Below are 11304 nucleotides of genomic sequence, written 5' to 3'. Positions count from 1 at the left end.
TAATAAGTTGCTAATTTGATTATTTCATAATTAATGCATTGTTAAAACTAAGGAATTTTATTAAAATGAATATAAATAAAATAATTAGTTTAAAAATCTGGCCCCAACTTATTAAATTTGAGATATTATATATCTTATATTGGTGGCTTACTTAAATAAATTAGTATAAATTTTAATACATTTTTAATTTGTGTTACATGTGTAGGATATTTGACTTTACTTAGTTACATAATTAATTTCATTATATTTTCATGTCATAATAATTGTTATATTATTGAGCAAAGTGAAAGCACTACTGTAATATGTCAATGCAGGTCATCCAAAGTCACCAGAAACATGAATAATATGCTCGAGTCCTCTTTTTTCAATATGGGGAGGGTTTTATTTCTGTACAATGGCCATTGAAAATCCTTTTGTCACTTTGCCTGCGTGCCATACTTACATTGCTCTCCTGAACCGTCACGATTAGCATAAGGACAATCGCGTGAAGCAAGTGTGAAATATCCTTTTCATGATCTGCTACGGAACAGAGCTTTAGCTCTTAAAGGCAAATCTATGTTCTAACTCCAGTGTGTGTTTTAAGGGGGGGAGGGTTTTATTTTTGACGTCTGGTAATGGTTTGCCATTAGCAAGACCGGGCCTGCACAGCTGCAGTATCCATTAAAAGCTGATTGACATCAGTCTTTGTAAGCTTACATGTCATTTGCAATGGAATGCCGGTGCTGTATATGCGAAGGGGTTGTGATGGTGTTGAGCATGTTATGAAGGCCTAAAGCATCGCCAGTGACGTTAAAACTTTTTGTTTTAAAAAGTTAAAAGTTAAAACTTTAGAAAAATAAGTATTTGAAAAAGTCAGTATATTTCAACCTAGATAAGCACACATTTAACTATACATACACTGATCAGCCATAGCATTAAAACCACCTTCTTGTTTCTACACTCACTGTCCATTTTATCAGCTCCACTTACCATATAGAAGCACTTTGAAGCTCTGCAATGACTGACTGTAGTCCATCTATTTCTCTACATACTTTTTTAGCCTGCTTTCACCCTGTTCTTCAATGGTCAGGACCCCCACAGGATCACTACAGAGCAGGTATTATTTAGGTGGTGGATCATTCTCAGCACTGCAGTGACACTGACATGGTGGTGGTGTGTTAGTGTGTGTTGTGCTGGTATGAGTAGAGTTTTTAAATACCGTGTCCACTCACTGACCACTCTATTACACACTCCTACCTAGTTGGTCCACCTTGTAGATGTAAAGTCAGGGACGAGCGCTCATCTATTGCTGCTGTTTGAGTTGGTCATCTTCTAGACCTTCATCAGTGGTCACAGGACGCTGCCCACAGGGCGCTGTTGGCTAGATATTTGTGGTTGGTGGACTATTTTCAGTCCAGCAGTGACAGTGAGGTGTTAAAAAACTTCATTAGCATTGCTGTGTCCACTCATACCAGCACAACACACACTAACACACCATGTCAGTGTTGCACTGCTGTGCTGAGAATCATCCACCACCTAAATAATACCTGCTCTGTGGTGGTTCTGTGGTGGTCCTGGCCATTAAAGAACAGGGTGAAAGCAGGTTAAAACAGTATGTAGAGAAACAGATGGACTACAGTCAGTAATTGTAGAAGAAGCAAACAATAGTCATAGAAGCCTTGGGATTTAGAACAATCAGTAAATAAATATGCATTAATATATCATAAATACACTGTACATATCTAATTTTATGTTATTTTTATCAAACTTTTACTTCTGTGTGACTCTTAGCAGTAACATCATTAATATATAATCAAATCATCAATATGTAAGTCTTCAAAAAATGCATGTATGGCCTAATGATCAAGTCAGCTATGGGGTAAATAACAGATTTGTAAAGAAAGTTATATTTGTTCACATTTTGTTGCACTTTTTGAGTACAGATTTGTGCCTGCTGGTACATTATATGTCAATAAGTATGTAGACACTAATGTGTTTAAGCCATACCAATTACTAACATGTATAATACATTAAATGTCTCCACTTTGTTGGCCACAATTTGGGGTAAGCCTTTTTCCTACAGCACAATTGTGCCTCCTTGCACAAAACAAGGCCCATAAAGAAATGATTTGACAGGTTTGGTGCAGAGGAACTCCAGAGCCCTGACCTCAACCCCTTTAAGATAAATTAACACAAAGATCGCAGGCCAGGACTTCTCATTTAACATCACTGCCTGACCTGTAAATGCTCTTTTGACTGGATTGTTCAATTAAGTGCTGAAATGCTGGTTTCAGCCTCCTAGGTCCAGGAACTTGGGGATTCATAGTCATAGAGATTTATCATTCAGCCTTTCACATATGATTACTCAGGTTTGTTGACTGTAGGGAAGGCGAGAGCCCTTATGGCTGTGGTACCTTCTAGCTGCTGAAGGTTCATGTTAAATCCAGTTGTGGTTCTTTTGTGTGCTGTATTCCTTTAGCTGCCAAACTAACAATGTTGCTCGTGCTAGACTGCTGGCTGTGATGGGAATCTGCTATGACGGAACTAACAATGTCCACATAAATTGAATTTATTTTTCTAAAATGAACCCAAGAATTATGGATGTTTTCTGCTAACCCACGCCCAAAGCACGACGGGCACTCTGGGATTTATGTGTCCATGCGTTTATTTAGGATGAGTGATGTTGGGTAAGGGGGGTGTATTTTAGAGCAGCATTCCTCTTTGCCCCATGACACTGTTGTGATTAAGGATTAGAGAGGGCCTTCAGCCATCTTGCCTCTTTTTCCTAAACAATCGCCCCTTCCCCTCCCCCCTTAAACTAAAAACCCCTGCACTCTACCCCATACTATGGGGGGTGGGAGCATTGTTAGCCCAAGAACTTTTTACCCATTATGTTTAAAAATCCTTTCGCTCAATCAGTGGAAAAGGAGGTAGAACTCCCCCCATCACCATGCCCTTACATACACAATCACCGCCGATCCTCACCTCCCCCCCAAACCACACACCCTGCCCTAGCTCCCCTGATTAGCAACAATCCTCTAGCCAAAACTATAGCTAATTAAAGACCCAAAACAATCTGCGACAACATACCTGGTTAGGGTGATTTTAATGCTCAGATAGCAGGAGTAGTGAGAATGGTTGCAAGCTGCCCTCTCCTGCTTTTTGTCAAAGTTTGCATACAAGTAATACCAAGAAATGTAAATTACAGAAGTTTAGTTCAGTTGTTTAAACATTAATGAAGAAGATCTATCCAATCCATCCATCCCCTCACACAATGTTTCCTGACAATTCTGTTTTAAATCTGACAGAATTATTGACCAATATGTGGCACAGAGCTATCGGCTGACCGGTCATCTACACAGCCATGTTTGGATACGTCTAAGAGGGGGTGTTACCATGTGATGGATTCCTGCCTTGCACCCAGTGTTTTCTGATGAAACCGAACCTGCCGCAATCCTGACCAGGATTAAAGGTTGATAATTGTTCTCCAGACCAGATTTTTTAAACTGTATGGTGACATTCTACCTTCATAAATATAATTATTTACATACAAGTATGTAAATACCTTCAAATAAATTTATGTTTCAGCCACACCCATTGCTAACTGTTGTATACAATAAATTATATTAAATAAATTACATGCTTTGTGCAACTTTGCCCCATAGGATGCCCACTGACCAGTTATTTGGGTGGTGGATCAATCTCAGCACTGCGATGACACTAACATGGTAATGCTATGTATTAGTGAGTGTGCTGTTCTGGTAACAAAGTATCAGTTCAAGCAGTATTGATGGGATTTTAAACACCTCAGTGATTAGAAAGTGTTCAAAATATGGAGGCCAGTAGGTTTAAACAATGTTCGAAAATCCCAACACTGCTGCAACTGCTACACTTACCAGAACAACATCCTCATCTGGTCAGTGGGGGTCCTATGGGAGTGTTTGATACATGGAGTATAGGGAGTAGAAAAGTATACAAAGCAACAGATGGGCTACTGTCAGTAACTGTATATTTAAACATTCATTTTTATAGTATGTGTACCAGATGAAGTGCTTAATGAGTATAAGAATTAACATTTATTTTTATTCTGAAAGTAAGTTTGTTCATATCTTATTTAAATCTATCCTGAACTGAGGATCAAGAAAGATCAGGTTTGGATGTGGGCATGACTTGGTTAAGCTGTTCACAATAACTCTTATGTCTAAAGAACCTCTTGGTAATGTGACGTCTTGGCCCGGTCTAGTCCTTCTTTTTATTTGTTTTTGGGAACAATGGAGGGAACCTTGTTAGTCTGGAGTACTTCAGGGCAAGAGGGTAAAATTACAGTCTTCAGTGTACATCTTTTGTGTGTTTCTGTGTGTGCCTGCAAAATCTGTAGAACACCAGTAAACAGAGACTTTATGTGACACGGTAAGTCTTAGCTTACACTACGTGGCTTAAAATATGTTGATACCTGATTTTGTGTAACGGGGTGGGTTACACAGTGTTACCGAGGTGTCAGATAGAGCCTTGCACCTGTAAGTTTTTCAAGAAGTTTAACCAGTTAGATTTGGAAAGAGCTTATGGTAGTATTAGCTTCAGAATTGCTAGAAAAAAGATTACTCTGTGCATCAGTGTTTATATTTTACACCTCAATGTCTTAGCCTGTCCTCACGGTTGACGTGGATGCATGGAGCCAGCTTTGTCTCCTATCACAGTGGGACCACAGTATCCGTATCTGCTGTCATCACGATGGGGGATATAAACTGCCTTTAATGTCAGTCTCTTAACAGTTGGTGAAACTTTTAACACCTTCTCTGGGTAATATCAAAGGCCTCTGGGGTTTCGTCGGCTCTGCTTTTTGAAAGTGGAAGGTTTTAAGGTAAGTTATCTGTGTCCAATTAGACATCACGTTCACTCTTTCTGGGTCTTGGCAATGTGGTGAAATAAAAAAAGTGTCATAAAACACTAGACAATTTGCAACAAGAGAATGTATGCATCCTATTACAGACTCTAGGCTGGTAACAGAGAGTTCTCTAGTGTCCACTTGTGTTAACAGCTATGAATAAAAATAGGGCCTGTATGGACACACACAGTTTATATTATTATATTTATAGCCAGGCTGGCTTGTTTACCATACTCCCTCCAGTCTTGTTATAGACAGATCAAAACATCTTCACTTCAACTATCTTGCTAAATGGCTAGCATCTTATAATACTATGGTTCTGATGGGTGAAGCACGATTTGACATTTTAGTTGGCCTTGAAAATACTAGAGCCAAAATTCTACCATATGCATCTTTAAATTTACATGATTGGCTTGTTTCTCTTGACAACCCAATGAATCACCAGCAGGACAGAGAAAAAACAGACAAACATATGCCAAATTGATTGGGAATCTTGAGTGGGTATACATTTACATTTTACATTTTCAGCATTTAGCAGACACCCTTATCCAAAGCGACTTACAGTACTGTCACAGTATACAATCTGAGCAACTGAGGGTTAAGGGCCTTGCTAAAGGGCCCAACAGCAGCAACCTGGCAGTGGTGGGGCTTGAACCAGCAACCTTCTGGTTACTAGTCCAGTACCCTAACCCTAACCACTAGGCTACGGGTATGAAGGAGGATCCACCAAAGACTTAGGTTTGCAAGCAGAGATGGATTGTGGCTAAACAACCTGAAATTCGGTTATGCAAGGAGTAAGCTATACCAATTTAATGCCTCAACTCATCTTGCCTCAGCTCATCTTGGATGGATTGAAAGACCATCCAACGTGCTTCCACGTTTCAGCCTGTTTTCTGAGTTGTATTGATGTAACAATGAGTGTATTTCAAGCAGTAAATTCTAAACATGTTTTTGTGTACAAGATACAATTAAGCTGACCAGTAAAACAACATAAATCTCATCTTTGGACTTTCTGTCAGTGAAATTAAGGTTCAAGAGAATGAACTTTCCTGGTAACTTAGCTACGATAGCTAAATTTAGGGATGGTTGATTGATTAGCACTTGCAAACTGGCCCGTTAAAATATGTTTGGTTCTACTTTATACAATTACTGACATATTTTAAAGCAAAACGTTATTTATTTCCACATTTACAGTTCGAGCATTAAATGACATTAACATGCAAGTCTGAGCTGTTTTAAAGACTTAGCTATAGCTAAGGTGAAGTTTTGGTGATGTGGTGCTACAATTATAATAATAAGTAATGACTGACAGGAACACTGACAGATTCAAACATACTATAACAAAGCTAGTATATTAAGTATGTTTATTTATATATTTATTTTTTACATTTAAGGGAGACATTTTGAGCATATATTAATATACTGATTACTGCCTTGTTATTGAAAACGAGGCACTTGGTGTTGCTCTGGATAATAAAGCCTGTTAAATGATTTATTGATTAATTAATTTATAGATTGATTGATTAATTAATTGCAAACACTTGTGTAGTCATAAAACAGCGCCATGCATGCAGTGTACAAATAATTCTACGTAGTGAGCAGAGTTAGATTTGGACAGCAGCCGATATCTAAAAGTGGGTGGGGAAAGAATAAGCGCGGGGGGAAGTGGGTGGAGAAAATAGGCACGAGGGGTGTGACTGCTGCGTCCCACGAGCTTAAAAACACACGTGGTGATTCAGAAGTAAAATAAGTTTGGAGCGCGTAAAGTCGTGGGACGAGTTAAGTGAAGAAAATAAAATAAAAGAAATATAAATCGATTTGTCGGTACAGAATAGACTGTTCGTTACTGGCAACAAGGGACATGCCGTCCTACGCACTCAACCAGTTTATCGACATGGATGATACCTTGTGCAGGGTAAGTTGTTTACTACTTCTGCAGCTTTGTATGAACGCGTACGTGTTGCGTTCACTGGAGTGATTGATTTTTGTGAAATTGTGTTTCGAAAACAGTTCGATGCAGTAAGACGAGTTGCTAATATCTTTACTTACTCTCGATTATCAGGCTGCATTCCAATGCATTTCGAATAGGCAAAGTGGGCCACGAGTTTGCTGTAATGGCGAGTTTCGCATTGCTCGGTCCTAAATGAAAGGAAAAACATTTAAAAAGAGTTTTGTTACCTTTTTTACATGTGAATAAAAGTAGCCAGATAGTGAGTGGATAAATAGTGTTCATTTAATGTTATACTAATAATATTTACCGTGAATTGGCGTTTAAATGTAAACAACTTCTGATGCTAAGATACGCCAGGTCAATATTAGGACACAACGCACACAAAGAAACTTTATTTGAAATAAAACGAATTAAAAAATTTAAAACAATGTTTTTATCAATAATTTTTTATCAGTAGTTTAAAGTATTTTGAAGTACTTTTAAATATAGAGACTGGAGTGGTTCTTGCGCATGCGCACTTGGCGGGTTAGTTGCTCGTCTTTTAAAAAATAACACCATAACAAATATGACCAGAGATGTTCTGACACTTTGCAAAACACAGTTATAACCATGAATTTTTATGTATTACAGTTTTAGATAAAATATTTTTGTATTAAAAGTTCAGTTTCAGCTTATATAACGTATAACCATGTTGCCCTCGTTCAAACAGTTCATTTTAATTAGCTGCTTCGTCCTGACCTGGGTTGTGGCAGGTCTTGTTTCACCAGGAAACCCTGGGCCACAGGCAGGAATACCCTGCATAGGGCTCCAATCCATTGCAGGACTTACCAGGCCTGCCTGGTATAAGCCAGTTCTGGCTGGGTAGATGCCTGACCAGCTGATAGCACAGCTTAGATTTGAATCAAGCTCATCTTGGTGCTGTTTGGTTAACTATACTATAATTACACAGTAAACGTTGCTATATGTTGTGCAACTTTCTTATTTTGTGTAGAAGTGCAACTTCTTTGCATGTGGTTTGTTTAGCGGTGTGATATATTGATCTTGACTCGTGTGGAATTGGTGTTTTTGATGTATTTTGGTGTAAGAGTTAAGTCTAACCACAAGTCTCGTCTCTCCTCTTCTTCCAACAGCAACTTTTAAGCCTAGATCTAGGTGAGATGCCAAAGACATCTGTACCACCTGGATATAAGAAGCCTGGACCCCCCTGTGCCTTTTCCTCCTCATCTGTGAATTCCAACAACTGGACCCAACCCAAAGAAGCGTCCCGCTGGAACAAGATGGGTTTTTGGTCAGAACGTGCCATCAGTATGGTAGAGGGCAGCACGGAAGGACTCGGCTGGTCATTGGACAAGCCTCTGTCGATGTCGAGTGCATCGTCTCTTTCGAACTCCACGTCCTTGTTATCTTCCAGCACCACGTCGTCACGTTACAAGACGGAACTGTGTCGCACTTTCTCTGAACGTGGTGTGTGCAAGTATGGGAGCAAGTGCCAGTTCGCTCACGGGGTTGATGAGCTGCGAGGCATCAACCGCCACCCCAAGTACAAAACCGAGCCGTGTCGCACGTTCCACTCCATCGGTTTCTGTCCGTACGGCATCCGCTGTCACTTCGTGCACAACAACGATGACGACTCCCGTCTGCAGTCGCAACAGCCATCTCTCCCAAATCCTACCAAGCAGAGGCCGCAACTCAAACACAGCTATAGCTTTGCTGGCTTTCCTTCCACCCACCAGTCTCTAGACTCCCCGCTTTCACACTCGTCATTCCTCCGTGCGCCATCTGCATCGCCGCCTTCTTCAGCAAACCTGTCAGACATTCTCACCATGGCATTCCCAGAGCTGAGCCCAAGCACCGTAGACCAGACATGGGATCCTCTTTCTCAGTTCTCGCCCTCGCCCGATTCCGGCTGCTCGAGCAGCGAACCGATGCCCACCGCTTTGGAGCAGACGGGCTCAACCAGCCAGACGGGACTTGGTGTCACCGATCTGGGTCTGAGCCTTTCTCTGGGCGCCCGGAGCCTCTCGCTGACGTCTCTTTCAGACCACGAGGGTTGTTGTAGCAGCGCGAGTAGCCTGAGTGGATCTGATTCGGCTCACGATGCTGCTGCTAAGAGGCTGCCCATTTTTAGCCAGCTTTCTGTGCCTGATGATGGCTTCTGCAGCGAGGACAGTGCCAGCTTTTTCTTCTAGAAGTAGTTTGTGCAAAGCTCCTGAACTCTATGACTTTTGTAGTGAGAGGGAAGACAAGCGTGTGTGTAAAAGTTTAAAAAAATATCCTTAAACAAGTAGCAGAATGTCGTTTTTGCTTTCTTGTTTAATCTTAACCACAATGTGACTTAAAAAAAGAGAAATGTGAATTGTGGAGACACTGTATCTGAGCAGTATTTAATTTAGTTAGATGTATAAAGGATTATATGAAAAGCCAAAGAAGAAATGACCAGTATGGCCTTTTTGTGCAAATGTTCTATAGATTCTGTTAATGTAATGTGGAAAGAGTCTTTCTCATGTTCTGTGCACAACTGTTTTGCAGTTTGGAATTGAAGCTCTTCTGTGCCATGTTCATCGTCGTGAGCAGCAAAGAACTGTTAGACGCATCAGTTCCGTCTTAAGCTTGGTTTCTCGCCAGAGTAAAGAATACTAACAAATTCGTAGCTGACTTTCAGCTCTTGATATTATCTAGGTTTCTTGAATTTAGTAGATTTGAATGTGATATTAGGGAGATGTGTGTGTGAAACTTTTTTTTTTTTATCGTTTCATAGCCTAGATGGTTCTGAAAATGGTAAATTATTTTTTTTTGTATCTTCATGGCTTCCATGTTACATAATGTAGACGCAGCAGAGGATTTAGTGGCCTGATTGCTTTCTTTTTTTTTAATTTTATTTATTTTATTGTATTTATAGAAAACAAGTTGTTTCATAATGTTTGTATTAAGGTTAATATATTTTTTTGCAGTTTTGTACTGAAAATAAACTTTTTTTTAAACTTGTGTCGTCGCATTCGTAACTCATTTGGGTCAGATCTAATTTTCTATCGGCGGCATCACTCGGAGACTGAACGACACCCTTCGGTGAGGTTGCTCCGGGTGCCTATTGTTATTCTTAATGTGCCGGTGGGGGTTGCAGGGTTGGCCGATCTAATCTGGTATGGAAATAGCAGCTTTTGTTTCATCAAAGTTTACACTCCCACCAGCTTCTAGCTGTGTTAAGTGCTTGCTGATGCATAGCCCATCTGCAGAGTCATTTACATAATGTAGTTTCTTCTACAGCTAAACTTTTCCCTTTGTAGAGCTTGATAATAGTGGCTTTCTTTATGGTCACATGATTTAAAAGTATTTTTTATAGTAATGAAAACCAAGAGGAGTTAAGATTAGTAACCATTTTATGGTAAAATGCAGTAATAATTAAAGGCTAAGTGGTTTAACCTTCATCCAAACTCAAATTTAATGTGACTGTTTCAAACTAAATGCTCTGGGTGATATAAGCATGTCACCAGTTACACTCCAAATGAAGGTGTTACACCCACACTTATTGCTAGCAGGTGTATAGAATTAGTTCTAATAAATTATATACTTGAGCATAACTGTCCTATCACGTCAGGTCTATGTTTAATATGGTGGAGTTTCAGTCGTCTAGACATGTACAGTGTTCCGGCCTGACCTAAGAAGTGCTTTTTGGCTAAAATGCTCCAAAGTGTAAGTAACCGGTGATAAAAGGAGGGTATGGGGCAAATTCATATCGATGCCTTCACTCTCATGGTCAAGTTTTGGTTTTTTTGCCTGTTCAGTGTACAGGAACGCACAGTGGGAGATGGTACTTTCCCCCTGAAAGTTATTAAAGTGTTTAATTATTAACTTGGGAGATTGGGAGGTGTATGTTATTACTAGCTTTTGCAATGTGACTACTGCTGGAGTTCACTAGGGGATTAAATGTTGCCAAATTCTTAGTTCCTGAAAGCATAAATAGTAAGAATTTGAATCTCAGCGGTGCTACCGAACCGACCAAGTGTCTATCAATTGACTGGGTACTTAAATGGAGGGCAAAGCCCGTCTCTCCATATGTGATACAGCTTCAGCAGGTGAAAAGAAGCGGCCAGTAATGGCTAAAATTGTGCAAGGAACAGAGGAGTTACAATTGGGGAATTAATCGGCAGAAATAAAGAAATAGCGGACAATGCAACGACAGAATAGACTAGAAATCAGAATGTCTCTGGTTTAAGCCTCACCACTGCCAGGTTGTCACTGTTGGGCCCTTGAGCAAGGCCCTTAACCCTCAATTGCTTAGACAGTATAGTGTCACTGTACTGTAAGTCGACGTAGCCAACAATCAAGTCTGTTCAGTTGTTCTGAAGTAAATGCTATAGTAATGGTACTGGATTATTGTTGATGTGAGTGTCGTATTATAACCTCATGTTGTTCTGGTTATACAGATACTTTTTTTGTATGATGTGAATCTCTGTAGTGTGTACTATTACTTATGTTTTTGACTTTGATT

General features: G+C 39.9%; 1 protein-coding gene across 1 annotated transcript; it reads left to right on the top strand.

The window, feature by feature from the left end:
- Window positions 1-6618: 6618 nt before the first annotated feature.
- zgc:114130 (uncharacterized protein LOC570332 homolog) lies at window positions 6619-9800 on the top strand. Its single transcript, XM_063016880.1, has 2 exons — window positions 6619-6779; window positions 7946-9800. Exons 1-2 carry the CDS (start codon window positions 6726-6728, stop codon window positions 9002-9004), a joined length of 1113 nt encoding a protein of 370 aa, XP_062872950.1. The 5' UTR covers window positions 6619-6725; the 3' UTR covers window positions 9005-9800.
- The last annotated feature ends 1504 nt before the right edge of the window (window positions 9801-11304 follow it).

This window comes from Trichomycterus rosablanca, chromosome 20 (genome assembly GCF_030014385.1).
Source record: "Trichomycterus rosablanca isolate fTriRos1 chromosome 20, fTriRos1.hap1, whole genome shotgun sequence".
NCBI lineage: Eukaryota > Metazoa > Chordata > Actinopteri > Siluriformes > Trichomycteridae > Trichomycterus > Trichomycterus rosablanca.
The sequence above is the reverse complement of the archived record's forward strand: the minus strand, read 5'-3'. Positions and strand labels throughout refer to the sequence as shown.

Coding starts and splice junctions, on each gene's coding strand:
- zgc:114130 (XM_063016880.1), top strand. CDS start 6,726: ATGCCGTCCTACGCACTCAACCAGTTTATCGACATGGATGATACCTTG. Junction 6,780..7,945: donor TGGATGATACCTTGTGCAGG/GTAAGTTGTTTA, acceptor TTCTTCCAACAG/CAACTTTTAAGCCTAGATCT.